At 40.7% G+C, this 23,585-nt stretch overlaps 6 protein-coding genes across 6 annotated transcripts in view; 3 read left to right on the forward strand and 3 right to left on the reverse strand.

Moving 5' to 3' along the window:
• The window catches only part of cfap54 (cilia and flagella associated 54), a gene marked incomplete at its 5' end in the record, with an annotated part of 86,613 nt that extends 82,565 nt beyond the window's left edge, over nucleotides 1-4,048 (reverse strand). Inside the window, 9 exons of the mRNA XM_079237829.1 lie at nucleotides 125-317; nucleotides 422-511; nucleotides 928-1,041; nucleotides 1,388-1,531; nucleotides 1,885-1,943; nucleotides 2,335-2,500; nucleotides 2,729-2,878; nucleotides 3,341-3,446; nucleotides 3,903-4,048. Coding sequence (XP_079093955.1) covers nucleotides 125-317; nucleotides 422-511; nucleotides 928-1,041; nucleotides 1,388-1,531; nucleotides 1,885-1,943; nucleotides 2,335-2,500; nucleotides 2,729-2,878; nucleotides 3,341-3,446; nucleotides 3,903-4,048 — 1,168 coding nt within the window. The remainder of the gene's footprint in view (nucleotides 1-124; nucleotides 318-421; nucleotides 512-927; nucleotides 1,042-1,387; nucleotides 1,532-1,884; nucleotides 1,944-2,334; nucleotides 2,501-2,728; nucleotides 2,879-3,340; nucleotides 3,447-3,902) is intronic.
• Nucleotides 4,049-5,246: 1,198 nt separating this feature from the next.
• Nucleotides 5,247-6,376, forward strand: LOC306753916 (alpha-crystallin B chain-like; the record flags this gene model as incomplete). Its single annotated transcript, XM_079237830.1, is given in 4 exon segments — nucleotides 5,247-5,355; nucleotides 5,358-5,587; nucleotides 5,964-6,086; nucleotides 6,185-6,376. Coding segments are annotated over 4 exon segments (654 nt in total).
• Nucleotides 6,377-8,208: 1,832 nt separating this feature from the next.
• Nucleotides 8,209-9,135, reverse strand: mia (MIA SH3 domain containing; the record flags this gene model as incomplete). The annotated part of the gene is made up of 4 exons (XM_079237485.1): nucleotides 8,209-8,248; nucleotides 8,402-8,512; nucleotides 8,706-8,839; nucleotides 9,018-9,135. 4 exons carry the CDS (start codon nucleotides 9,133-9,135, stop codon nucleotides 8,225-8,227), a joined length of 387 nt encoding a protein of 128 aa, XP_079093611.1. The 3' UTR covers nucleotides 8,209-8,224.
• A 590-nt stretch (nucleotides 9,136-9,725) lies between these two features.
• Nucleotides 9,726-15,048, forward strand: bicdl2 (BICD family like cargo adaptor 2). The gene is made up of 10 exons (XM_079213972.1): nucleotides 9,726-9,786; nucleotides 10,500-10,980; nucleotides 11,590-11,805; nucleotides 12,038-12,154; nucleotides 12,237-12,383; nucleotides 12,556-12,702; nucleotides 12,877-12,951; nucleotides 13,790-13,872; nucleotides 13,957-14,071; nucleotides 14,179-15,048. Exons 2-10 carry the CDS (start codon nucleotides 10,735-10,737, stop codon nucleotides 14,350-14,352), a joined length of 1,320 nt encoding a protein of 439 aa, XP_079070098.1. The 5' UTR covers nucleotides 9,726-9,786; nucleotides 10,500-10,734; the 3' UTR covers nucleotides 14,353-15,048.
• A 1,679-nt stretch (nucleotides 15,049-16,727) lies between these two features.
• LOC306753582 (mitochondrial import receptor subunit TOM40B) lies at nucleotides 16,728-18,832 on the reverse strand. The gene is made up of 9 exons (XM_079237470.1): nucleotides 18,655-18,832; nucleotides 18,479-18,546; nucleotides 18,299-18,391; nucleotides 18,058-18,159; nucleotides 17,819-17,924; nucleotides 17,549-17,671; nucleotides 17,353-17,429; nucleotides 16,992-17,094; nucleotides 16,728-16,883 (listed from the first exon to the last, which is right to left on the reverse strand). The coding sequence occupies exons 1-9, from the start codon at nucleotides 18,827-18,829 to the stop codon at nucleotides 16,744-16,746; spliced, it is 987 nt and encodes a 328-aa protein (XP_079093596.1). The 5' UTR covers nucleotides 18,830-18,832; the 3' UTR covers nucleotides 16,728-16,743.
• Nucleotides 18,833-20,050: 1,218 nt separating this feature from the next.
• On the forward strand, nucleotides 20,051-23,439 carry fdxacb1 (ferredoxin-fold anticodon binding domain containing 1; the record flags this gene model as incomplete). Its single annotated transcript, XM_079213982.1, has 5 exons — nucleotides 20,051-20,228; nucleotides 20,318-20,474; nucleotides 21,408-21,611; nucleotides 21,723-21,881; nucleotides 21,982-23,439. 5 exons carry the CDS (start codon nucleotides 20,051-20,053, stop codon nucleotides 23,237-23,239), a joined length of 1,956 nt encoding a protein of 651 aa, XP_079070108.1. The 3' UTR covers nucleotides 23,240-23,439.
• Nucleotides 23,440-23,585: the final 146 nt, after the last annotated feature.

Genomic DNA, 23,585 nt, shown 5'->3' on the forward strand with positions numbered 1-23,585 from the left:
ATTCCTTACCAAATTAAAATGTAATAATTCTAAAACATTTGCAGCACCCGTAGGTTTTCTGTTAATTATGAACTTACTGAATCTCCCTGCAGAGTGTATTCTGTTATGTTTTTGTTTCACTAACCAGATAATATACTAATGCCAGCAGACAGGAGTTCCAGGATCACCTCCTGCAGCTCTGGTTCATCTGGCATCCTTATCTGCAGTGGGCGTCTGGTGCTGTCCCAAAGTGCTTCCAAGATGCCCAAAAACTGCGCTGGACTGCTGTCAAACAGGCTCATTAGCATGCGCTCTGTTGTAGTCCGAGGCCATGGTCCCTACAGTAGAAACAGGCAGGCATACAAGGTCACTTAAGGTTGAGATGTAACACTGATATATGATAACATGGCAGTAAAGGGGATCTTATTACATTGGGTATGTCCTTCAAGGTGCTTTTGATTTTGATTCTGAACATGAGTTTGGGTCTTCTTCTGGCCTCAAACACTGCCCGCTTGAACATCATGGCAGCCAGCTGGGAAAAAAGGTGAATGGCCATTATTTGATGAACCAGAGAAAAGCACATCAACACAAGCAACATACAATTACTTTGGGCACATAAAGGCACAATAAATATCTTATATTTTCAGAGGGCAGCCATCTGTATGTGTCTGTATTTATACAAACAGTGGTGGCCATCTCATGAAACAACTGTCATCTTACACAATGAGAGATGTTTCCACTGAGTGATTCTATGACTGCAGAGGCACCATTTGCCAATACAGCATGAGTTGAGAATGAAGAAATGCAGACATATATTAGCATATACTATGTGTTCTTTGCATCCTTTTGATGTTTGCAGTTGTCACTGAGATGTGTGAATGATCTCTCTAATATTCTATCACAGTAAAAGTATTAAGTATTAAGTATAATTCGGTAAGAGTCTCCTGCCTTTATAGAGGCTTCTTTGTAAGCTCTCTGAGTCTCTCTGGTGGCAGGAACTTCCTTCTGCTCCTCCAGTTTTGCTAGCTCATTGATTTTTCCAAGGGCTCTCCTGGCAAATTCCTAAAAGCATTTGAAGACACAAACAACCCCGCAAATGAGGAACAAGACTTTTAGAATTTCAGGTAAAGAACCTTCAAAGTGTGCAATACATTTAATACAAATCCATTTGTTTGTAACAATACTATCTTGATGGAGCAGATAGATTAAGAGAAAATCAAGCAGAATTGTTATCCTAAATAATCCCCTCTAAAGCAGATTAACATCAAACAGACTGTTGGCAGGCTGTCAAACAGAAAGCGGCAGACAGATCAGACAGTTGGTATTTGTAGCTTATTAAATCAGCTTGTGAATAGTCTGCTAACATCACAATGATTGTGTCTGGATGCAGATGACGTGTGTCTTTTACCTCCGCCTGCACCGCCGCCTGGTTGTCATAGTAACATTGGCAGACAGCACAGTAGAGTGTGACAATCCACGGCAGATACTTAGCAGTCATCAGAGTGATGGACAGCTCTAAACTGATGCTTGCCCATAAAAGGTACTCCATAGCCTGTATAGGATCACCAACGGTAGGACAAACAATCATGACAAACACAATTATATCTACATTATAAATCTTATATCTACATTATAAATCACACACATTTCTGGTTATATCATATATCTTGGTCACAAAACACCAGAGGGAGATTAAGGACACCAGCCAATGTGAAAATGAGAGTGAATCACTGAAAACTCACATAATTAACACAAACCACATCAAATAATGTTTTTGCCAGATGTCCCAGTGCCTCATTATCATATACTAGCAACATGTCTGTCAAACCATCCTCATCCTCATCCATTGTACCTTCACATTTAGAGTGCATCAGACATGGCAAAAACAATATTTTGAGTAAGTACCTGTGCACTACAATTCATGGTCATCAGGTAACGGCAGATGGTATAGATGAGTAATGAACCTGGAAGAGATTAGAAAGGAAGAGAGAATGAGGTTAGTTCAACAGCAAAATATCAAGTACAGTAGAATCTTATAATGTCTCACTTAATTTGAACAGACAAATTAATTATCATACTAAGATGATGCCCACTATGTTAGTTTCATTAAATCTTACTGTTGAAAAGAAGTAGCAATGTATTTCTGGGAATTGGGAGGTTATTACTTTGACTTCACAAAATGACATTAGCTTGGTTCAAAAGGTTCATTTAGCAGATAAGACCCTTGCATCTAGATCCTCACAAACCCACCCTTTGTCCTGCATCACACTTTGACAACTCAATGTATTCTTCCAAAATGTTATATCAGACAAAAAGAAAATACTGGGTAAAACCAAATAAGTTGTACTAACATACCATTATATATTTGCCAGCAGAGGTGCTCATGTTGCTGCAATGCCTGCATTATGATCCTGATGAAGTTCAGCACATGCAGCAGTTTACAGAGTCCCTTCTGGCTGAGAACGCTGTGTCTTTTCTCCTCCTCAAATATACACAGGGCGCAGCCCTGCATTGCACGGATCTGCAGACACACACAGATACAACTTACATAAACTGTATATATCAAAGTATATCAGATTTCAGGAACAAACATCTCAAAATATCGATGGCCTTTTTCCACATGACAGAACAAAACAAAACAACAAAGTACAACAAGCATAGCATGCTCTTCACCTCAGCCAGACTGTGAATAGTTAAACATATCACACACAGCAACTCACTTCACACAAGCTCACATAGTACAGTGTACCTTCATGGCAAAGATATCTTGGTCTGCATCAAAACCTTCTGGGAAGAAGCAGGTCATGAAGTGGTCCACATCTGTGATGTCAGTTATTGTCACTGAGCTGAACTGTAGCAGGTGGAGTCCGTATCCCTGCCAAAAAGCAAGCTGGTATAGCTACAGACAAACAGGAGAAGGAAGAAAGACTTAATGACAACTGTGAATGTGTGTTGTAGCCAATTGCCGCAGTCCCTTTTGGAGGAGTCAAACATTAAATCTTATAATTATGGGAACAACACCCAGGTTTAACAAGTAATGATTATGAGGTCAGTAACAAGGCAATGAATGACAGCCAACATTATGAGAACAAATCAGGCCAATCGTGTAGGCCCACTAACCAACTGAACAATTTCTCTTTCCCATCCAAAATAGTACTTACTTAATGGTCCATGAGTGGCTAATACATGGCTAATATCCTAATAAGCATAATATGTACAGCTGCCAACACTGACTATGGTTCCTTTCACCATCCTGATTATGCGGATTGCTCAAATAATGAACCTAGGATTTTATTCGTTTTTGATAGTATGCACCTGGTAAAGCGACTGACTGCAGCCAGGCTGGTTTACTGTGAATTACCTGTATTCCAAAAAGAAAATCTGCAATCTGCAACATGCGCTCCTGGTACAACTTTGAAGGCAGTCGTTGTTTGTACTTTTTCCAAATCTCCACCAAGATTTTAATCCTTCAAAATGAAAATTAAATGTAAAAAAAAAACAGCAAAGTAATGTTAAATGTACGTGTGCAACCACACTGTGAAGACAACATTAAACACTCATGATGAATGCAATATGAAATTGACTAAAAAGTTAACAATCAACTCGACCAATAAAACATTCAGAAAACAAAATACTTATAATAAAACATGCTCCTTGTCACCTTTCTGGTGGAGTTAATCATGTCAAACTCGAGGGGTCATTTCTGTAAAGCCATTGTTTTAAAAGGACCTCGTCACTGCAAGTTTGCTCATTTATGACTAGCTAGGTTAGCTAATACACGTCCTAACATAGCTAAACTAATTGCTTATAAGCAGCTACATAGACTACAACTAACTTAGCTAAGCTAACTACAACTTTATTTTCTCCTCGAAGCTTCAGTTGATGTCACAATGATTTAAACTCGCTGCTCGTCGGCGCCTCACCCTTTCACGTAGGAGCCGTGGTCCTGGCGGGCCGAACTGGAGAGTCGTCTCATCGACGTAATCAACGAGTTAATGTCTCGTTCGAAGGATGAAACAACTGGGTTTCTATTATCAAGTTCCCCGTAATATGAAGCCGGGAAATCCATTTCTGCGGCTTCAACGGTAATTGTAACCAACTAACGGACGTCTGTAACGTTAACTAACCGTTAAACTAACCGTTAAACTAACCGCTAACTAACGTTATATCCTACGACAAACTGCTCCCAGGCAGTGAAGCAGGTCACTATGGCAACGACGCTAAACAAACCGGAAGCAAAGTAACTAGGAACTAGCTCGTTGTTTTTACACATTTAGTCGTATGGTTTAAAGACACAATAGTCTCACTGAAGACAGCCTGCAAGTAAATACACGTTTAAATTGATTTATCCACTGAATGGTGCTTTAAATAGTAGCATACCAGGGGGCTGCCTAAAGACAGACAGCAACTGTAGTTAAACAGGAATCACATTAAGGAGGAAAATAAATCAGTGACCACCAAGGTTAGACCTGTCTATTCTGCACACACACTACACCCACAATAATATATAATTAGTTAGTTACGCAACTAAATGAAATATGAATAACAAGTTAAAAAAGGGAACGACAATGCATAGAGGGGTGAAAGGCTCTATAACAATGGTTGCATGATGGTTTTCGACTGTCTGTAACTCAGAGCTTGCAGATTACTGGTTTAATGTGTCTCGTTCTGTTGGAGACAACACGACTGGGAGGATGAAGCAGAGACTGGAAGAATTTTGTTTGGCACAACTGCTAGACAGTTGGAAAAGAATCATGGCTTCATATTTGACAGCTGAGCTCATAGCAAAATGTTACACGCTTAGAGTGTCATCTAATGCTGTCCCATACAAACTCATCAATTCCCATTCAACCTCACATCCATTCTGCACACAAACCTAAAGCTTCCGGCACTCAGAGCACTGCAGGCTAATGCTCTGGCAGCTATTCCTCAAACAAACACTCACACACACACACACACACACACACACACACACACACACACACACACACACACACACACACACACACACACACACACACACACACACACAGATCCAGACAGGGGCATTTCCTGGGTAATGAGTATGGAGGCATCAGCAGTACTCTGAGCCAGGGTCCCCTCATGACTGGGAGAAGGGAGAGTAACAGAGTTACTGAGAGAGAGAGAGAGAGAGAGAGAGAGAGAGAGAGAAACAGTCATAGTGAGATATGAAACAATGAGGGAGATGGAAGGATAAACAGTTGACATCATTGTTCCAGAAAGATCAGCCTGTTGGCACAGTCACTATGCAAGTGTGCATGGGAACAAAGACAGAGCCTGGGTGGGATGGGAGGGAGAGGCCTATAAATACTATGCAGGGGAGCACAGCAGCACCCATCTCAGACAAAGTCAAACCAGAAGTCTGCCTCTACACCTATCGTTTTTACATCTCCTCTTTAATCCCGTCATGGAAATCCCAATCCAATATCCCTGGTACCGCCGGGCCTTCCCACATCGACTCTCTGACATCTCCTTGACAGAACCTCTCACTGATTGGCCACTAATCTGGCCCTTCCCCTGGTCCTTCCCCTGGATACGTCCTTCATTCATGCGCTGGTTCAACCGGCCCGACAATGGACAAAGTGAGGTAAAGTAAAATTCAACTGTGTCCCTAAAATAATTAAATAGTCTCGGGTGAAATACCCACAAGTTTACTAACTGAGAAAAATATCACTAATATCTATTTTGAAATAACTTGTCATACAATCTGTATTAATAACTTGTGTAGATTGATGTGGCAGGCCATTCGATGCATTTAAATGCACAGGCATCTTTAATCTGTATCTATGATTTTACTTTATTTAGTAGAAAAAGACACTGAAGAATATCCTCCTCTGTTGATGTCAGTCTCTGTATAATTTATGAGTCTTACACTGAGATGACAATAACAAGCTATTGTGTGTTTTCATGCTGACTCCAGTCTGCAGCCATGCAGCATAATTTATTTTGTATTGGCTGTATAGATGTGCATTGAAAAGGATCGCTACGTAATTCTTCTGGATGTGAAGCATTTCTCACCTGAGGAGCTCTCTGTCAATGTCAGTGACGAGTTCATCACAATACATGGCAAACATGAGGGCAGACAGGTCAGAGGAACTATAGAGATGTGCAGAAATAGTCAAACAATATTAATTTGACTATTAACTTGACTACCATATTTACCGGACTCTAATTCTGTTTCCAGGATGACCACGGCTTTGTGTCAAGAGAGTTTCTGAGGAAGTACAGGCTTCCTGCTGGCGTGTCAGGTGCTGATGTCACATCCAGTCTGTCATGTGATGGTATCCTTACAATCACTGCACCTCGGTCATCTCCCGGTTCAGAGCGCACTATTCCTGTTTCCTGTGAGGACGGAACACCGAAACAGAAAATATAGAGCGGAGTCTGACGCTCTTCACATTGCTTTACTACTAACCCCAAGTTCTGACTGTTTTTATATTTAACCTGTTACACTTCTGTTGGCAGTTTAGTAGACAGTTTAAAGTAGGCATGCAGGTCTAGTGGTATATGAGTGAAAGTGCTTTCTAATAAACTGGTATCTAATTCCTCACTCAGTTTTATTCTCATATCTCTGCAAGACAACAACGCTTTAAAACCAAAGGCTAAAAGGTTGTTCTCATGTAACAGAGTCGATTTTACACTTTGTGCCGTGCAGTCACAGTGGAGGTGCAGGATAATTAATTTATGACACAAGCCGACAGAATCCCTCTTTAAAACCACATCTCTCTGCCAAAACAAATCACACCTCTGTGTGTATGTAAATGACATTAAAAGCATGTGATTATATTTTGAAAGGTATTTCCTTTCCTTCATCAGACATTTTCCAAATGTTATTTAATTATATAATGAAAGTGCCGGCCCTGCAGTTCAATGACAAAATTGTTAGGATGTGAATCCAAACTAGCTTGCTGCAGCACCTTTTTGTTTTACAAGGAAAAACTAAATTGCCAATATAAGGGAGTCTCAAAATTGTCCGCGGAAGATTACAACAGAATAAAATTGTGAAACATAATTAAGTCTACAGTGCACAGTACTGTTTGAGTGGGTATGACTAAGATGTCAACTGTGCTTTGTTTATTCTTTTAGTGTTCGTTCCTGTAGGTGTGAGGAGGAGGAAGTTATATGGAGGCATGTGCAGTAATTTTTAGTTTGTTGACTAAAAGAAAGCCACCGAAGGACTTGGACCAGGTGTATGTGAAAAAGGAGGGGAATGAGCAGTAGGGAAAGTAGTAGACGAGGAGGGAGGAACGAATGTTTCGAGACGGACAGCTTTTATCATTGGGCTCCTTGTCCTCCGGGGAGCATGCCTCTGAGCTGCTAAGGAAAGTGTGACTGAAAGTATGTGAGAGCGAGTGCGCATGTAGATGTCACAGTTACAGCCCTATCATTCCCTCATATTGGCAAAACCCTCTGGCTTAACAAAGAAAACAATAAATAGAATACATGTTGAAACTCAATCATCGGACTGCTGTGTGATCTTTTTATGTCTGAAATGTTTCTGTTTTCATAAGAACTTCACATAACAACGCATACTACATGTGGGGAGAAACAAATGAATCATACTGAAAACAATATATATTCTTTCAAAAATAGTTTCAGGAGCCTTTCTTCATTGTCATTATTTTAAGTATCATCAAGATTTTTGATTTGTGTTATATTGCATTAGGCCCTTCTGCAAAAGTCACTTGAATTATACTTAAATATTTCTACTACGTTGCTGCCATGTTGTTGTTTTTTTGTTCTTTTAAGTGAAATTACTATAGAGGCAATGTTTTCTATGCAAATGGAAAAAAAGATTAGATGACATGTATTTCTTTAAGACACGTAATTATCAAACAAATCCCATGAATAAAAATTTATTTGTCTCTTTAAAAAAAATACAGTATTTAACTTTAACACTTTCACAAATGCGTTTAATATCGGCAAAACAGATACAAACAGTATGATGTAATATTACAGAAAATAAACACACAAAAGTAAAATATTGTAGTGCTAAGCAGAAATCCTTTCTTCAGCCGGCGATTGGAAACCTTGGTTATGTAACCTGATAGCATTTTAGAATCACATGAGCTGTTCATATCTTCTTAACTTCAGATTGTCAACAGTGTGGAATAGAAAACCTACTTATTATCATCTATGTTTGTAAGATCATACTATACTCAAAACAAGTTATCTTGACATGTAGTTGACTACGATGTTGTTCTCTTTACTGATAAAGGCAACATCAGTGACAGTAGAAGTCCCATTTCTGAAAATAAGAGAGATAGAATTAGGAGAGAGTGTCACATAATGCACACATTGATGTGTGTGTGTGTGTGTTTGTGTGTGTGTGAGAGTGTGTGTGTGTGTGTGTGTGTGTGTGTGTGTGTGTGTGTGTGTGTGTGTGTGTGTGTTCACCTACAGTAGTCTTGACTTCGGTGCTGGCTGGCATGAGAGGATGAGTTTCCTCCACTATGCTGCTGGGGAAGTGACCAATGCGAGCCTCCTGCTGTCCGTAATAGGAGTCTTGTACCTGCAAACAGATGATATAGAATTAATGTATAATTAATCACTTTTGAGTGGTGAATGTGAATGCTGCACATGGATACAACACGTCTTCATGACTTGTGACCAACAAAGATACACAAAGTGGTGTGCTTAAGTCCAAGTAAACTTCCCAAGTTGGCTGTGTCCAAGCCAAAGCATTTTTTAATTTTTTTACTTACACTGCCGGCCCAGAAGAGGTTCCCTCTGTCCTTTAGCATTGCATAGACATAAATGAGCTGCCCCTGTCTGATTGGGATGAACCTGCAGTCTCCAGGGTAGTAGTCTTGCAGTGCGCGTGCTATCAGGATAGGATCTGTGTAAGAATATAGAGGGAGACCGAGGCATCACATTGAGGACTTTTGCAGTTTATAATGTCATATTTATATGCAGATTAAAAAGTTTTGCGTGTGCATTATCATTGGAATTATCTACACTTCTATAACGTGGTCACAACATTAGTAATAAGCCCAGTTGGTGAGTGTGCTACTTACGGCTGCATTCGGAGTCTGCGCAGAGTTTCTTGTCAGAGAGTTTAGGCATCTGCCTTCCAGCTTCAGAGGTTGGCAGCACAAGCCACATGGAAAGGACCAGCCAGAGTTTGCGCATCATGTTTGTGTGTGAGCACAACTAATAATCCAATGGCCTTGTTTTACGCTCGGTGAAGGTCTTGTGGGTTTGTTGTTCTCTTTTGTCTGTTCGCCGTCTCTGAGAAGGTGATAAAAGTGATGGCAGTCCCCTCTTCTACTCCCCCTATCCCCTTACCTCATACATGAACACAGAGCTCCTTTCAAACTCTTCAAGCAGGTAAACAGGAAGGGGGATGAGAAGGAGGAGGGCCAGATTAGACAGACCCCTGCTTGTGTCCTGACCTTCCCTCTTTCCACCTCAGACCCTGTGTCGTCGTCCTCCCACCTCCCCCATCAAAGAGTGTAAAATTGAGTAACAACACATTCCTCAGAGTTAATCTGTGTTTTCATACCTTGTTCAACCGCTAGAGGTCAGAGCTTTTTACAGCAGACACACCAGTGTTGCCATCCTTCCTACTCTTTTACCTTTCTTACTCAGGAGGTGGAGCCACTGGCTGTGTTTACATACTGTATGTTTTCACTGCTAAGGAAACCAGCTGATCCTCTCTTGTGCAAACACTCCCACACACACACACACACACACACACATACACACACACACACACACACACACACACACTCACCAAACAGGAAGACTATACCTGTTTGGTGTGAGTCGGCCAGGAACTATCAGGTAAGAAAGACTTAATTTTTGTTCCTTCGAGGTTGATGCATTAATAGAAGTTCTGCTAGTTCTCATAATGTAAACGCGTGATGTTAAAGTAGGAGTGACTTTATTGTTTTAATGTAGTCATTATTTTAGATAGGATGATGGCATAGTTTCATTGTAGTGAGATGTTTTAACAAGTGAGACAGCAGATGGTGACGTCAGAATTAAAGAGAGAAATGTCCCACTGAGGAGACAGAAACTTCAAAGGGCAATGTTGTGACCAAAAGATTATTTATATATACTAAAATGAAGAGAATCTTTACTTTATAGTAGCAGGCTCTTTTTAAGCCTATTCTTGTTTGGGGGAGGGAGGACAGGCGGACAGACATATACACCACAACATCAAGACTATAAAGACTAAGACTTGATTATTTTAGAGACTGTTCTATGAGCATTGAAGACTTTCTGGTATTTGTAGGTAATAGTGGAGGACAATACCTTTGGAATTTAGGGAGGGGAGCGGAACAAAGATAATAGTGTAGCTGGTATTTCGGTCAGAGTAACAAAAGCACCTGTCACACAAAAGACCTCCTTAAAGGCCATGTGAGATTATGTTACTAGAAAACAACTAGTCTTACAATTACACAAGTCATCATACATGTCCTGAATTTCCCAATTACTGTCAATAGAATCTGTTTATTGGTTGTATGTGCTAATGATGGACTTCTTGTCCACAGAGTTATCTGGGAAGAAGAGAAGAAAGAATTTAAATGATACCAGCATTAGAACTATTGGCACCACAGTGAAGACCAAGTTTGGGTCATACCTGGATTACAAAAGTGAAAAATAAAACCCACTCCAGACCAGATCATCAAGATCTCACAAAAGAAAGGCGGTCCACCTGCCACCTTTGTGATCACGACCTGGGATGATGCTTTTTTACTGACTCCTACCAGCCTGCAGCTATCAACAATGTTCACCTCCAGTAAAAACGACCTTCCATCCCCCAGCCTGGAGGACTCCTTCTTCCCTCTCTCATCATCCTCCTCAGTCTCACTCTCCTTTGCTCTCCCCTCATCCACATCCTCTCCTGGCAGCAGCGACAGCGGAGGAGGGATCGAGACGGATCTGATACTAGCAGCAGAGCTGGGACAGGCTTTACTGGAGAAAAATGAGGAGCTGGCAGCCTCTCTGGAGCTGAGACATAGGGAGATGGAGGTAATGATAAAGCTGCTGTAAACAGTCTTTCTTGTCTTTATGCAAACCTTTTAAGGTGGAAACAAAAGGAGCACTAAAATGTAAGGCTGACTTAAATTGGGAAAAAGCACATGACATTTGTTCTAGACAATTAATCATTATAAATGTGGAAAGATTTCTGTAACTAACACTGATCAAGGCTCAATGTATTTATTATTATTTAAAAAACTAATATAAGAATAAGATATATTGCAGTAGCGATAAAAACAAATGCCGAGGATGTGGACATAACAACAACATTGTGAACACATGCGATTTACTGATGCAAAATTCTTACACTCAAAAACTGGGACACTTGAATAGAACAGAGCCATCGTTAATGATATTAGAAACACCTGCACTTTGCCTACTATGACAAGGGAAATTGTCTGATGTGATAAAGGCCTATTCTGCTTTTCTAGAATCAGCGTCACTGAATCTAATCTTGTCATCAACAAACATTCTTGCTACGCATTTGTTGCAATTTCACTTCACATTCAAAGTAACATACAGACATATTATCCATATATTTCAAGATCTGATACTTCCATGTCTCCTTGAAGCCAGTTAATGTTGCATCTACTGTCTCAGGCTTTACAGCAGGAGAAGCATGTTCTGCACAGAAAGTTGCAAATGAATGAACTGGCATCTGGGCAGAGAGAGGCAGAGCTGACTGCAGATTTAACTGCCTTGAGGGCTGAGCTGGAGCGACATCACAGCCGGGGGCGCGACCAGCGGAAAGATGAGAGTGAACAGCTGACTCAATTATCCAATCATAACCAACGTTTGGTGGAGCAACTAGCAGAGGTTGGTATACTACTAGTGAAAAGTCAGCCTTAACCATAACCCACATAGGAAACCATCACAAGTATGTTCATGCTGTTAGAATAAACATAATCAAAGTGTGGGAATTGTCTGCATATGTGTGGCGTCACGTAACAGTCACGCAAACATGAAAAATGCAGAGTAGCCGGTTTATGGCGTCCCATCTTTGTCACTCATTGAACAACAGCCTTTCTCAACTTTTCCACCCACTTAGGCTGTAACACTGGAACACTCCTTGAGGACTGAGCTTCGTTCCCTCAGAGAAGAGAGGGAAGAATCATCTTTCAGCCGAAATATCAACTCTTCACAATTGGAGAACATTCAAGCGGAGGTATACCAGTCACTTATTAAGGTTTTGCATTATTAACGTTTAGCGTCATTTATTCAGTCCTTTCTCTTTTTTCTCTATACAGAACAGAGTGGTGCTGGAGCGGCTGTCGTACATGGAAGCACAACTAAAAGCTTCACAGGAGAACAGTGATAGACTTTGCATGGAGAGAGAGAGACTGAGAGACAGACTTTTAGAGCTACAAAACAAACTGAGTGAGAAAGAAGCAGAGGTGAGGGTCATGGCTGACTGGTGTTAAAGATGAACTATAAAGCTGAAAGAATCATGTGCTACAAAGATAGTGTGTTCATCACTAAGAAAAGTACAATTAGTTTGAAGGTATGTATTTGTGTGTGTGCTTGTGCCTGTCTCTCACTGTGTGTTTGTGTGTGTTCGTACTGTAGGTAGAGCAGGAGCAGGGTGTGGTGTTTGAGTTGCGAACTGTGAATCGCTCTCTACAGCAAAAAGCTCTGAACCTTGGAGAAGAGAGCATTCTGGACAGTACACAAACGCAACCTTTGTCTCTGCATAGTGAAATTCAGCAATCACAGGTACGCACACAGACAAACACACACAAGAGACACAGTAGCTGCACTGACGTCCTTCAATTGTTAGTTTGAGACTGATGCCCAACCTCTTTGTACCAAAATGTGCACCTGGTAATGAGGTTCTGATCATACAGATGTGTTTGCTATGTTGTTTTGTACATCTCTCTTGATAACCAGGTAAAAGAGGCTCTTCTAGCTCACTCCACAGTCCTCCAAGTAAGAGATGAAGAGATACAAGCGCTCACAGAGGAGGTCTGTTGAACTGTATACATCAATATGTTTCTGGTTTCAGTTGCAATGGGTTAGGCTTGTCTGAAATGGGTGAACATCCTTGTTATTACAGTATTTATAGCAATAGATATGTCTAGAGTATATTTTTAGTAAAGTTGCATTTAAAGTCCCCCACACACCCCAAAATGTTTTTGGGTAATTGTTACTTAAACATTTTAATTAGTATATTGACTTTTTGTGGGGAAACAATATATAACGCAAATTATATGTCAAGGCGGAGTCTTAAAACATGCCTAAAAGCAACTTTAAAAACAACCCAGTCAGTTTTTGTGGGCTACCTAGATCAGAAGACATGTGATTCAACACGTCATTCAGATCTGGTTCCCCTTCCTATGTCACATGCAGGCTCATTAGTATCTCCACCCAGTGCTAACAACTACCTGTGCAAAGGTGCGTCATATTTTCCTTGCAGAGGAGCAGACTGGGCTTTTTAAGGAGCAGGGCTTAAAAAGACATGTGCTAAAACGGAGCGAAGTGAGGAAAAATTATTACTGTTAAAGTATTATTACTATGGAAGCCCGTTTCCGCACAAAAAAAAGTTCATCATTATTCGATTTTTATCTCATAATTTCGACTTAATCATCTCATAATTATGACTTTTTGTTTCGGAAATGGGCTTCCATATGTTACTGCATGAAGCATGTTTTAGTAGAAACCAAAAATGCAAGTATGTAAATGAAAATATGTCTCCTTTAAATTCAATGAACCTAGAGATGATGGAAATCTATTTTGAAAAAAGGAAAAATATTGTAATTATGATAATTACAATATGTATGCTTTTCAATTTCACACTTTGCAGCTGCAATCTCAAAGAGAAGAGCTGCAGTCTTTGAGGCAGGAAATCAAGCCATTTAGAAGCAGTCCTGAAAAGCCCAACTACAGGTATGCTATACAGCAACAGCATGATTCCCATTTAATTTGAGCCCACAGTGATATGTTTTACTAATCTCTCATATAAATATGCAGTTTCTTAGAAAGTGAATTGGCCACTTTGCATCAGGAGAAAGAATCACTTACTCAGCAGCTTCTCAACACTATCAAACACAAAGTGGCGCTGTCGCAAGAGCTGGAGTCCTGGCAGGTGAGTCTGAGTGCAGGGATGGATCATTCTAAAGGATGTCTCTGCCGACACGTTTTACATCGTTGTGTTTACAAACAGAATATTTACTTTCTATCATCCTGTTGCAGGAGGACATGCGGTTAGTGATCAATCAACAGGTGCAGCAAAGGGAGGAGGAGCGGCAGAGGGAAAAACACAGAGAAAGACAGACAGAGAAAGCAGTCGGACTCCAAAGAAGCAAGTCTTTGAAAGTGAAGGGAGAAGGCGGGAAAGGATTCTTCTCCTTTTTCAAAGACAAATGACAGAGAGAAGTGGCAGCAGTTTAAACGGACAGAGGATCGGCCTTTATATTTGCCACTGCGAGCTTCTGCAGCAAGATAATGTCCACTGTAATGTGTTCTCAGCACCACCAAGTGAAATGTTTACAGACCTCATATTTGAATACATTTGTATATATGTATGTACAGTACATGTTATTTCAGGATTTTATATTAAAATTGTATAAACCTATTGAGTGTAGTATACTCTGAAGGTTGTTTGTCACCACAGCATCTTAAAGCTGCATTTGTATTTGTTATTTTCTTGGTCTTTGACTGTCAGTTCAGAGAGAACACTAAGACAAAGAGGTGGTATATTCACTTGCATACAAAATGAATGGATAGACACGATTAGCTGCAAAGAAATGAAATTGATGTTAATTCTGGGGCATAATGAATCTGCTTTATAAACGTGTAGAGGGGAGAGGAAAAAAGAGTGAGACCTAAAGAAAATAACGGAAAGATACCGTTTCTGGTGAGTTCATGGTTCAGTCAGAAGTAAAGCTGAACTCAAACACACAGGGAAACTCTCGCAGACAATGTCCACATGTCCTTTGCTAGCCAATGTCTGTCAAAGGCAAACATTTCCTTAGCTTTCTGTCTGACTACACCTTAAACATGCCGAACTGAACACAAAACAAACATATTGAAGCCTTATAAAGTTGTTATAGGGAACATATTACAGCTATTTAAAGATCCAGGTTTCCTCTGGACTCCCAATAAGTGTCCAATAATTGTTATTCTTTTCGATTTGTTTTGGATTCTAACAATTGCTGAGAAAAATATCTGGCTCTATCTTTTACAAGATGCTATGTATGCAGAACCAAAACAAGTAAAGGAGGCTAAAAGCACCCTAGTGCTGAGGGTACATTCAGTTAGGGAGTAACCTTCTGTTGGTTTGTCACTATAAGTGACCACCTTCATATTATAAGTAGACATTTGACCAATAGTTAATAATAAAACATTAATTGGTGGAGCTTTGGCAGCGCTGCACAGCTCCTTCAGTCACCGGCTGATTCATCCCCGGTGTCTGAGGGAGAGGTACCGAAAGTCCTTTCTCCCCGCTGCGGTCGGGCTGCATAACACACTGAGCTCCCAGTAGACCACTTTGACAATCGAACACTTGAACTGAACTTGGTCACTTTAGCATTCACCTGGTGCAATATTACATATTGCAATACGTTTAAGTACTTTTATTATATATACTTTTCTATTCAGTCTGTATATTAATATTCTACTGTTTTACTGCTTATTTATATTTATTTATATTACTTTATTCACTTGTGAACAATGCTGCTGTAATCCTGTAATTTCCCCTCTGAGGGACTAATGAAGGATTATCTTATCTTATCTTTCTTTACAACTAAATGTTTCTATAGCTACAGAGATGCAATGAATTTCATATTAATACGGAAGAAGAAAAAACACTAACTATGATAGAAATAACATGTTTAATAAATTAAGTCCAAAATGACAGTCACTTCCTTCCTCTTTTCTCTATGTTTACATTACGTACTGTATAACTAATATTTATGCAACATTTCATAAGTTAAACGGGACTGGAAATACCCAGAAGCAGCGTGAGTAGTGCAGGTTGCATACAGATCAATGCCTTCATCAATATACATGCAGTACAGTCCTGGCTCAGCAGTGCATAGTGCCTCTTGATTGCCTCTTGCAGGCTAGAATATGGAGCAGTACCTTTTGTCTGACAGTCAACGGGCTGTTTGTTCATGTGTGGGCTGTTTGTTCACTATATGCTGGCAAAAACAAGTTGTGCACACAATCACTTACTCATACACATAGTTTTAAAGATCCCTCTGGCATTTGAGCAAGATTTGTACCAATTTTACATTTCTGCCGACCACTTCTTTTTTAGATTTAGGCATTAGTTGTTGAAAAAAAAAAAGGCCAATGGGGAAAATAAAAGGTGAATTTGATTGGTATTGCCTATCTTAAATAGATTTCCATTTTTTTCTTTAGAAAAATGGTCAGCAGAAAGGTCAGGTATACAATAATTATAGTTAATGGGGTAAAACATGATAAATACTTTTTCTTTCAATATAATCTATATTAATTACATTTCTTTATGACTACTTACAGTATAAAATCTTCAGTTTAAAGGACTCCGCTGATCCCTTTCTATGTTTGTTGTCTTGGTTGGTTTCCGGAGGACAGAAACACATCTGTTTAGTCCAAATAGACAACATCACATCCATTTGGAAAGGTACAGCTTCAACACCCAAACAATCCACGATACTCAGGTGGTTCGAGTGTTTAATCCTGGAAGCTAGGGCCATTATGATGCCCCTAGAACAGGTATCTGGATTGATGTCTTGACAGCGAGCTGTCACTCCAGCAGACATCAGTGGACGATTATCCCACGTTGATGCCCAGGCCGACTTGCAGCTTGTCACCTCTGTGATTTACAAAGGCACCCATAATCAGAGTGGCAGGTAGCGGGGTCAAACGCTTCTCCAACACGCCTCCTATTATGCACCGACTGTTTATCATACCTGGATAGACACACACACAAACACAGAAAAGATCTCCGATAGTGTATGTTGTCTTAATAGTTTTCATTTAACATGGCATTTGACTCAAAGTTGCATAAATAAATTTACCTCGAAAGACCATGTTGGCCTCTGGGAGCTCCATCTGATACCCAAATGAAGTTGTGGTCTCCTGTGTCCTGGTACTGGCCTCAAACTCTACCCCGACTTGGATCTGGTGAACACAAAAACAAGCATATGCACGTTTGCAATATGCAAGGCAAGTTTATTTGTATAGCACAATTCAACAACAAGGCGATTCAAAGTGCTTCACATAAAACCATTAAAAGCATCAAAACATAATGCAGATTTAAAAACAGTTAAGAAAACATTAAAACAGTCAAAAAGCAAAATAAAAAATTAAAGTTGAAAAAGCAAAATAAAAAATAAATGTAAAGGCTGTGTTTATACAGCACGGCGGCATTTGCCCTACCTGTTTGTTGGCTCTATGATAGTAGCTAGCATGGGCACCTCCTTTCCCAGCATTCAGCGTCGCCACCCAGTTGGGTCCTGAATGGAGATCCAGAAAAAAGGCAAAACGCTGCTGCTAAGTCAAGCAAACCAGATCAGAAAAGCTCACTTAAATGAGGTGTTAAAAAAAGATTTATAATGAAACACAAAACTCTCACTTGAGTACTGTCCAGCCAGAGTAAGAATTCCTCCTTCCTCTGCTCGGCCCCGATGGTAAACCAGCTCCCCTCCTAAAACCAGCCCAGAAGACACACTCTGAAGGAAGTGTGCCACAAGGATAACTGTCCAAGAGAAACACACACACATACATAGAAGATTAGATCGACAAAAAATATCACAATTTTGTTGCTAAATTGACAGTTGGATCCAGTTAAAAAAAGAACATTTAACTGTATAGTCAACTGTATATGACAATATTGATTTCTTACCTGACTCTCTGAGGATGTCAGGATTGGCTACTGTCACAGCAGCAGTGAAGTCATTTCCTCTGTACTCAGTTTCAAACTGCCACGTTACAAACTGGGACTGCTGGGTCTAAAACGCAATCAATGATTCAAATATTGAGTTGTTTGTAACAAACAGCATTTAATGTAAAGAGAAAAGTGAAATGTGCAGCGACAGTGTCTGTACATGAGATGGGATAGATGGCCAGACATCAGGATCTCACCTGGAACACTGATCTGGCTCGTACTCGCTCAGTGAGATGCAGCAGAGCGTGAGCATTCAGACTGCCGGAAGAGTCCATCTCACCGATTAATGCTGGCGCATCCTGAAAATGTGAGGCACAATCAATATGAACTTCTCAACAAAAAAAAGGCAGCAACTTCATCTCTTTTCCAACTTAGTTGTACACAACAAATAACTAAGCAAATTAATAATATAGTAGTGGTTACATATTTATGCTTGACCTTGTCCTTGCTGTAATCATCCGACTGCAGATGCTCTACGTGGAAACGATAGTACGAAGGACTGACAGCGCTGAGGTGGAGAGTATGACTGACCTGGAAGAAAATACATACATTGTGTTATAACATCAAAGAGATCTACACCCTTATTATCTTGACAACAAATTGTTTGAATATAGTCACCTTGAAGAAGCTGCTCAGAGTTTTATTGAGGATCATCTTGACTCCCTCAATCTGTTGAGGAAACACATCTGGGGAGACAAGTAGAAAAACTGTCAGATCATTAACATTACTACTTCACTAATTGTCTCTATGTATTGCCTGCTGTGTGGCCGGCCCCTCTTTTTGGCCAGACATACCTTTGCAGCTCCTGTGGAGAGAGTGAAAGCTGCCTGGGTTGGGTAGGCGGCCATCTCTTCTCTCCCAGCACGGCGGACTGTCCCAGTGAGCAGGATGTGCGTTCCAGTGGGAAGGAGGGGGGTCCGTGGAGAAAGGCCAGTTCTGACTGGAAGACAAAGCCAGAACACTGCCCATGTGGGCGCAAAACTTCCTACAAGATCCAAAGAGACAAAAGAGGAGATTTACATCGATGCCATGACCTATTTGTTTTTCTCACCTGCAACTTGTGCCTGCACAATTTAAAGCCAGGTATACCCCATATGAAGAGAACAAAGGTAGATCAAAGTACAATTAAATGAAAAATACCTTTTCTTGAAAAATATACATGTCTGTTACTGTTGAAACACCTTGCACATACACTCAGAGTTACAGAAGAAGTGAATGACATCAAAGATGCTAACAACATTAAGAAATTCAAACGCATATTTTAAAATGTTCTGGTTCTTTAATTTTGTTTATATTGCATTCAAAACTTGAGCTTCAACAATGATCTAACTATAATGCACAGTTGTCTGTTGTTTTCATGTGCAGGTGCAGCAATTCCGTTAGCTAGCATGACCTTAGCATCGGAAAAAAACAAGATAAGTGTGCGCTAGTTGTTTAACTACCTACTTCCGTTGTTATCAAGAGACGTTAAAATCCGTAGCGGAACTGAGAATCGCACATGAGAAAAACTGTCAGGTAGAATTTCTCATTGATAAACTACAAATAGACTACGCGAAGATAATTGATGCTCGGATCTACTGATGCTGCGAATAGCCCCCTCCTCCAGATGTGATGAGCCGCCCTGCAAATTATTCCCTCTGAAAACACGATGGGAATTATGGAGTCTGACAAATTACGCTTTTAAATCTACATGTACGAAATCAGAAACTCAATGGTAAAACTATTATAATAACAGCTGTATATTTTTAACATCTAATGTTGAATTAAAATACGTAAATAAGCTTCATATGGTGCTTTGAGTGCTCGGGGAAACAACGTAAGGTTCCCGACGATGTGTTTCCTGTCGGACTATTATACCTACGACACAGCGTTCAACTCAAGCTGCTACAGGTGAAAATAAATATATTAGGGCTTTCGTGTACGGCAGCGCCGGGGTAGTAGGAAAAGGTATTGACTTTGAGCTGCAGTACAGTCGATATATTTTCTGATGTTCAGCCGAGCCCGATACAAGATACAGACTTTACTGACTAAAACATGCAATTACTACGGTATTAGACCGTGAAGAAATGAAGGTGGTCACCGCCGCGTTTATCCGCGCCCGTACTCAGCGCTATAAAAACTAGATTTTTGGGGGGCAACCTTCAGGGAATTGAGTTTTTGTGTGCCCTTCCATTTTCAGTTGGACTGAACATGTCTCCTTCGAGGTCCATATTGCTGGTGGGAGAAGGTAACTTCTCATTTTCTGCCTCTGTGAGCCAGTTACACTCGGAGACAGAGACCTGCATCACGGCCACTTGCCTGCAGCGTCAGGAGGAGGCACTGCGGCATGAAGGCGCAGCCGATAACATGAAGATGATCAGGGACTCCGGTAAGGATTTAGGATTACTTTTTTATATTTTTTATATCATAACTTGTTTTATTTGTTGCACTTTTTGTACACTTTTTTTTGTTAATTAGGTGGGGCGGTGCTTTTCGAGGTGGACTGCACGAAGCTGGGGGAATGTGCCTCTCTTCGGCGCTGTGTGTTTGACCGTGTGGTGTTTAACTTTCCTCACTGCGGGAGAAAGAGTGGGGTTAAAAAGAACAGAGAACTTCTCAAAAACTTCTTCCTCAGGTAAAACGGCATCATACCTTAGGAAAAATGTCGAAGAACGGTTGTGTCCAAACTTCCCATTTCACACTATGTATTTATACAATATTGTGGTGCAGTTGGGCATTGTAACTTTTCTCCCTCCCGTGTTGATGACACTCCAGAATCCTGGTTTTGAAATCTGTAGCTCAATAACGACAAATTATTAAAAGAACTAGGTATCATTCTTGAGATTTCTTTCTGTATACTGACTGAAATGTGTCTGTATGGCACCAAGTATGAGAAGTAGACATCCCTACGGCATATATCTCCAAAGCTAGACAACTCTCACCAAAACAATCTAGATTAATAAATAATAACTACAGGTAGGGCTGGGCAATTTATCAATAATATATATCGTATATGTATCGGACGTTACAGTATATTACGATATCGTAATATCTGAGACCAGATATCGTCTTAGATTTTGGATATTATAATATTGTAATCGTGTTTTCCAAGTTTTAAAGGCTACCTTACACTAAACTGATGTAATTTTCTCAATTTACCAGTTCTGTTCTGTTCTAGCTACCTTTGCCCTTAAAGTCAATATATCAATGTTACTCATGATTAATTATCCAAAAATATTATAGTGTAAATATTTTGTAAAAGCTTCATTGGTCAACGCTACAATATCATTGCAATATCGATAATGAGGTATTTGTTCTAAAATATCTAGATATTTGATTTTCTCAATATTGTCCAACCCTAGGTAAGAGGAAAAGTATATATTTTTGATTTTGGGATGACCAGTCCCTTAAACTGTCTTATGGCTGCGTGTGTTTTTACATATTTTTCACGCAAGTACGTGAACACAAGTACGTACTAATTAAGTACGTACTTTTATAAACTGATGACGTTCCCAATGTCCGTTATACTGACAACATACTGAATACTTCTTTTTTTCTGTTCCTCCAGTTGTGGCCAGGTGTTGTCTGAAGACGGGGAGGTCCATGTTTCCTTGTGCAATGGACAGGGTGGCACACCAGCGGACCAACCGAAGCGAGAGTGGCACAACAGCTGGCAGGTGGCTGCCATGGCAGCAGAGGCCCACCTAATCCTGAGTGATGTCCATCCTTTTGAGAGAGAGAACTATCAGAGCTACAAGTGCACTGGATACAGGTAAGGAGTAAAGGTGAGTGTAACAGGGTATAAATAGAAACAACCCTTTGCGTTCCTGCGTCTGTGTTTTGCATACTGATACTCTCTAATGATGGTGTTGCTGTTGTACAGGAGCCAGGATAAGGGCTTTCATGTGGAGAAAGGTTTACTCCACGTGTTTACTCGTAGCCTCCCCTACGCCTCTGCTGAGATACTTCAGGTTGAGGAGGCTGTCGAGGGGGACAGAGTTCTGTACAACATGCCAGCTGAGCTCAGTGATTACATATTCAGGTACAGTAACACAGAGACTCTCATGCTGTTTGAGTAATAAGCAGAACAAAAAAATAAACGTTATATAACCAGGCACTTACTATCTCTTCTCTTTTATCAGGGGATTTCTATGTTCAGGTTCTGCCCACCCTGTCAGGTTGGTGCAAGATTTTCTTCTCAAAGGACTGGCGGAGAAGTGGTCTGTCTCCATGACGACAGAGACCATTCCCTTCCTCCTCACGGCCAAACAGCTGCAGGCGTGCGGCTGTGACGTTGACGTGACCGACTGCTACCGGATCCGCCTGCTCCAGAAAGACGTCAACTCTGATACCAATACCTCGACAGACAGAGAAAAAGATCCGTTGTTTGACAGTCAGGGACAAACAGACACACAAGACACTCTATCAACCACATGTCTCACCTCAGATGAAGTGGACAGGGGGAAGAGTAAAGGAGCTGAGAGCCTACGGTCTGCATGCTTACTTGATATTGATCTTAAAGAGGGAAGTGGGCTTTATATGCTGCGTCCATCCCTGCTTCCTCAGATGGAAGAGCTTCTAACTAAAAAAGAAGAGTTAGTTAACAATGCAGGGGGTCATGAGGAGAATGAGGAGAATAATACAAGTGTTGGAGTTGAAGGACACAAGAAGGAGGGGCCATGTGGGGCCTGTAATGGTGTCGCCAGCTTGCTGTTTGGCATTAGTGGTCTGGTGTTTAAGAACGTGCACGTTAACCTCTGGAATATGCCTGCCTTTCACGAGCTCCTCCTCAGAGGTGTTTTCCCCCCAGATTGTGAGCCAATCAAATTGCTTGGACAAAGACTGGAAATGCTGCTCGCACCCTATGGGGTCTCCTTAGTCACAGAACAGGGGGTTCTGCGTATGATGGCACAGTCAAAGGGTTTGGTTGGTAAGGTGTTTGCAAGCAATGCAAGTGACAACGTGAGTAATGTCAGTGTCACCATATCCCTTAACTTGGACCTTCTTTCCACGCTTGTGTTCTCACTCCCTGACTGGCGGCTGCTGTGGTCACATGACCCACGCTTTTTACAGCAGTTTGAACTCCACCCATCTCCAGGGACACCTTTCCACCCATTCTCCATGTTCCCCGAGCACTTTTGCTTCGACATTAGCTTCTGGACCGGGCCGACATGGGAGGAGAGGAAGTTCCACGCTGTAATCCGAGAGGCCAGTCATGGGACTGTGGAGCAAGTTAAACTCATGGACACATTCTCACATCCTGACCTAAGCCAGACCAGTTACTGCTACAGACTCATCTACCACTCAAACACAAATGCTCTGTCTCACACACGAGCCCTCCAGTTTCATAAAGACCTAGAAACCTCTCTTACCTCTCGGTTGCAAGTAACCATAAGGTAGCAACGTTTGAATCTTAAGGAGGACCAGGAACTTAACCTCTTTTAATTAAATTGTCTGGTTGTACCTGCTATGCACATTCGAAGGGTATACACTACAAAACTAGTGGAACAGTGTTTACAATAGTTGAGGCATTGTGTGCTATAGTGTGTCATTGAAATGGGTTTTCTGTGTGCTTTAAGTATCATTCAATAAATGTGTTATCAGAATCATCTTTGTTGAACAGGTGTGACTATACAACCCATACAAGTATACAGTAGTCCAGAGTGCACTACTTATCTTATTTAACATACATTTGTAGTCACACTAAATAATCAGTATAATAATAAAAGTCACATTTAGACTGTCA

The sequence above is a fragment of the Taurulus bubalis genome, assembly GCF_910589615.1.
Source record: "Taurulus bubalis genome assembly, chromosome: 2".
Lineage (NCBI taxonomy): Eukaryota > Metazoa > Chordata > Actinopteri > Perciformes > Cottidae > Taurulus > Taurulus bubalis.

Bases quoted from the DNA above. Each gene is read 5' to 3' on its own strand.
- LOC306753582 (XM_079237470.1), bottom strand. From the start codon at position 18,829: ATGGGCAGTGTTCTGGCTTTGTCTTCCAGTCAGAACTGGCCTTTCTCC. The intron at 17,925-18,057 runs GTGAGATCCTGA...ATTGCGTTTTAG, and splicing joins GAGCCAGATCAGTGTTCCAG to ACCCAGCAGTCCCAGTTTGT. The intron at 17,430-17,548 runs GTGAGAGTTTTG...ATCTCCATTCAG, and splicing joins TCTGGCTGGACAGTACTCAA to GACCCAACTGGGTGGCGACG.
- bicdl2 (XM_079213972.1), top strand. From the start codon at position 10,735: ATGTTCACCTCCAGTAAAAACGACCTTCCATCCCCCAGCCTGGAGGAC. The intron at 10,981-11,589 runs GTAATGATAAAG...CTACTGTCTCAG, and splicing joins TGAGACATAGGGAGATGGAG to GCTTTACAGCAGGAGAAGCA. The intron at 14,072-14,178 runs GTGAGTCTGAGT...ATCCTGTTGCAG, and splicing joins AAGAGCTGGAGTCCTGGCAG to GAGGACATGCGGTTAGTGAT.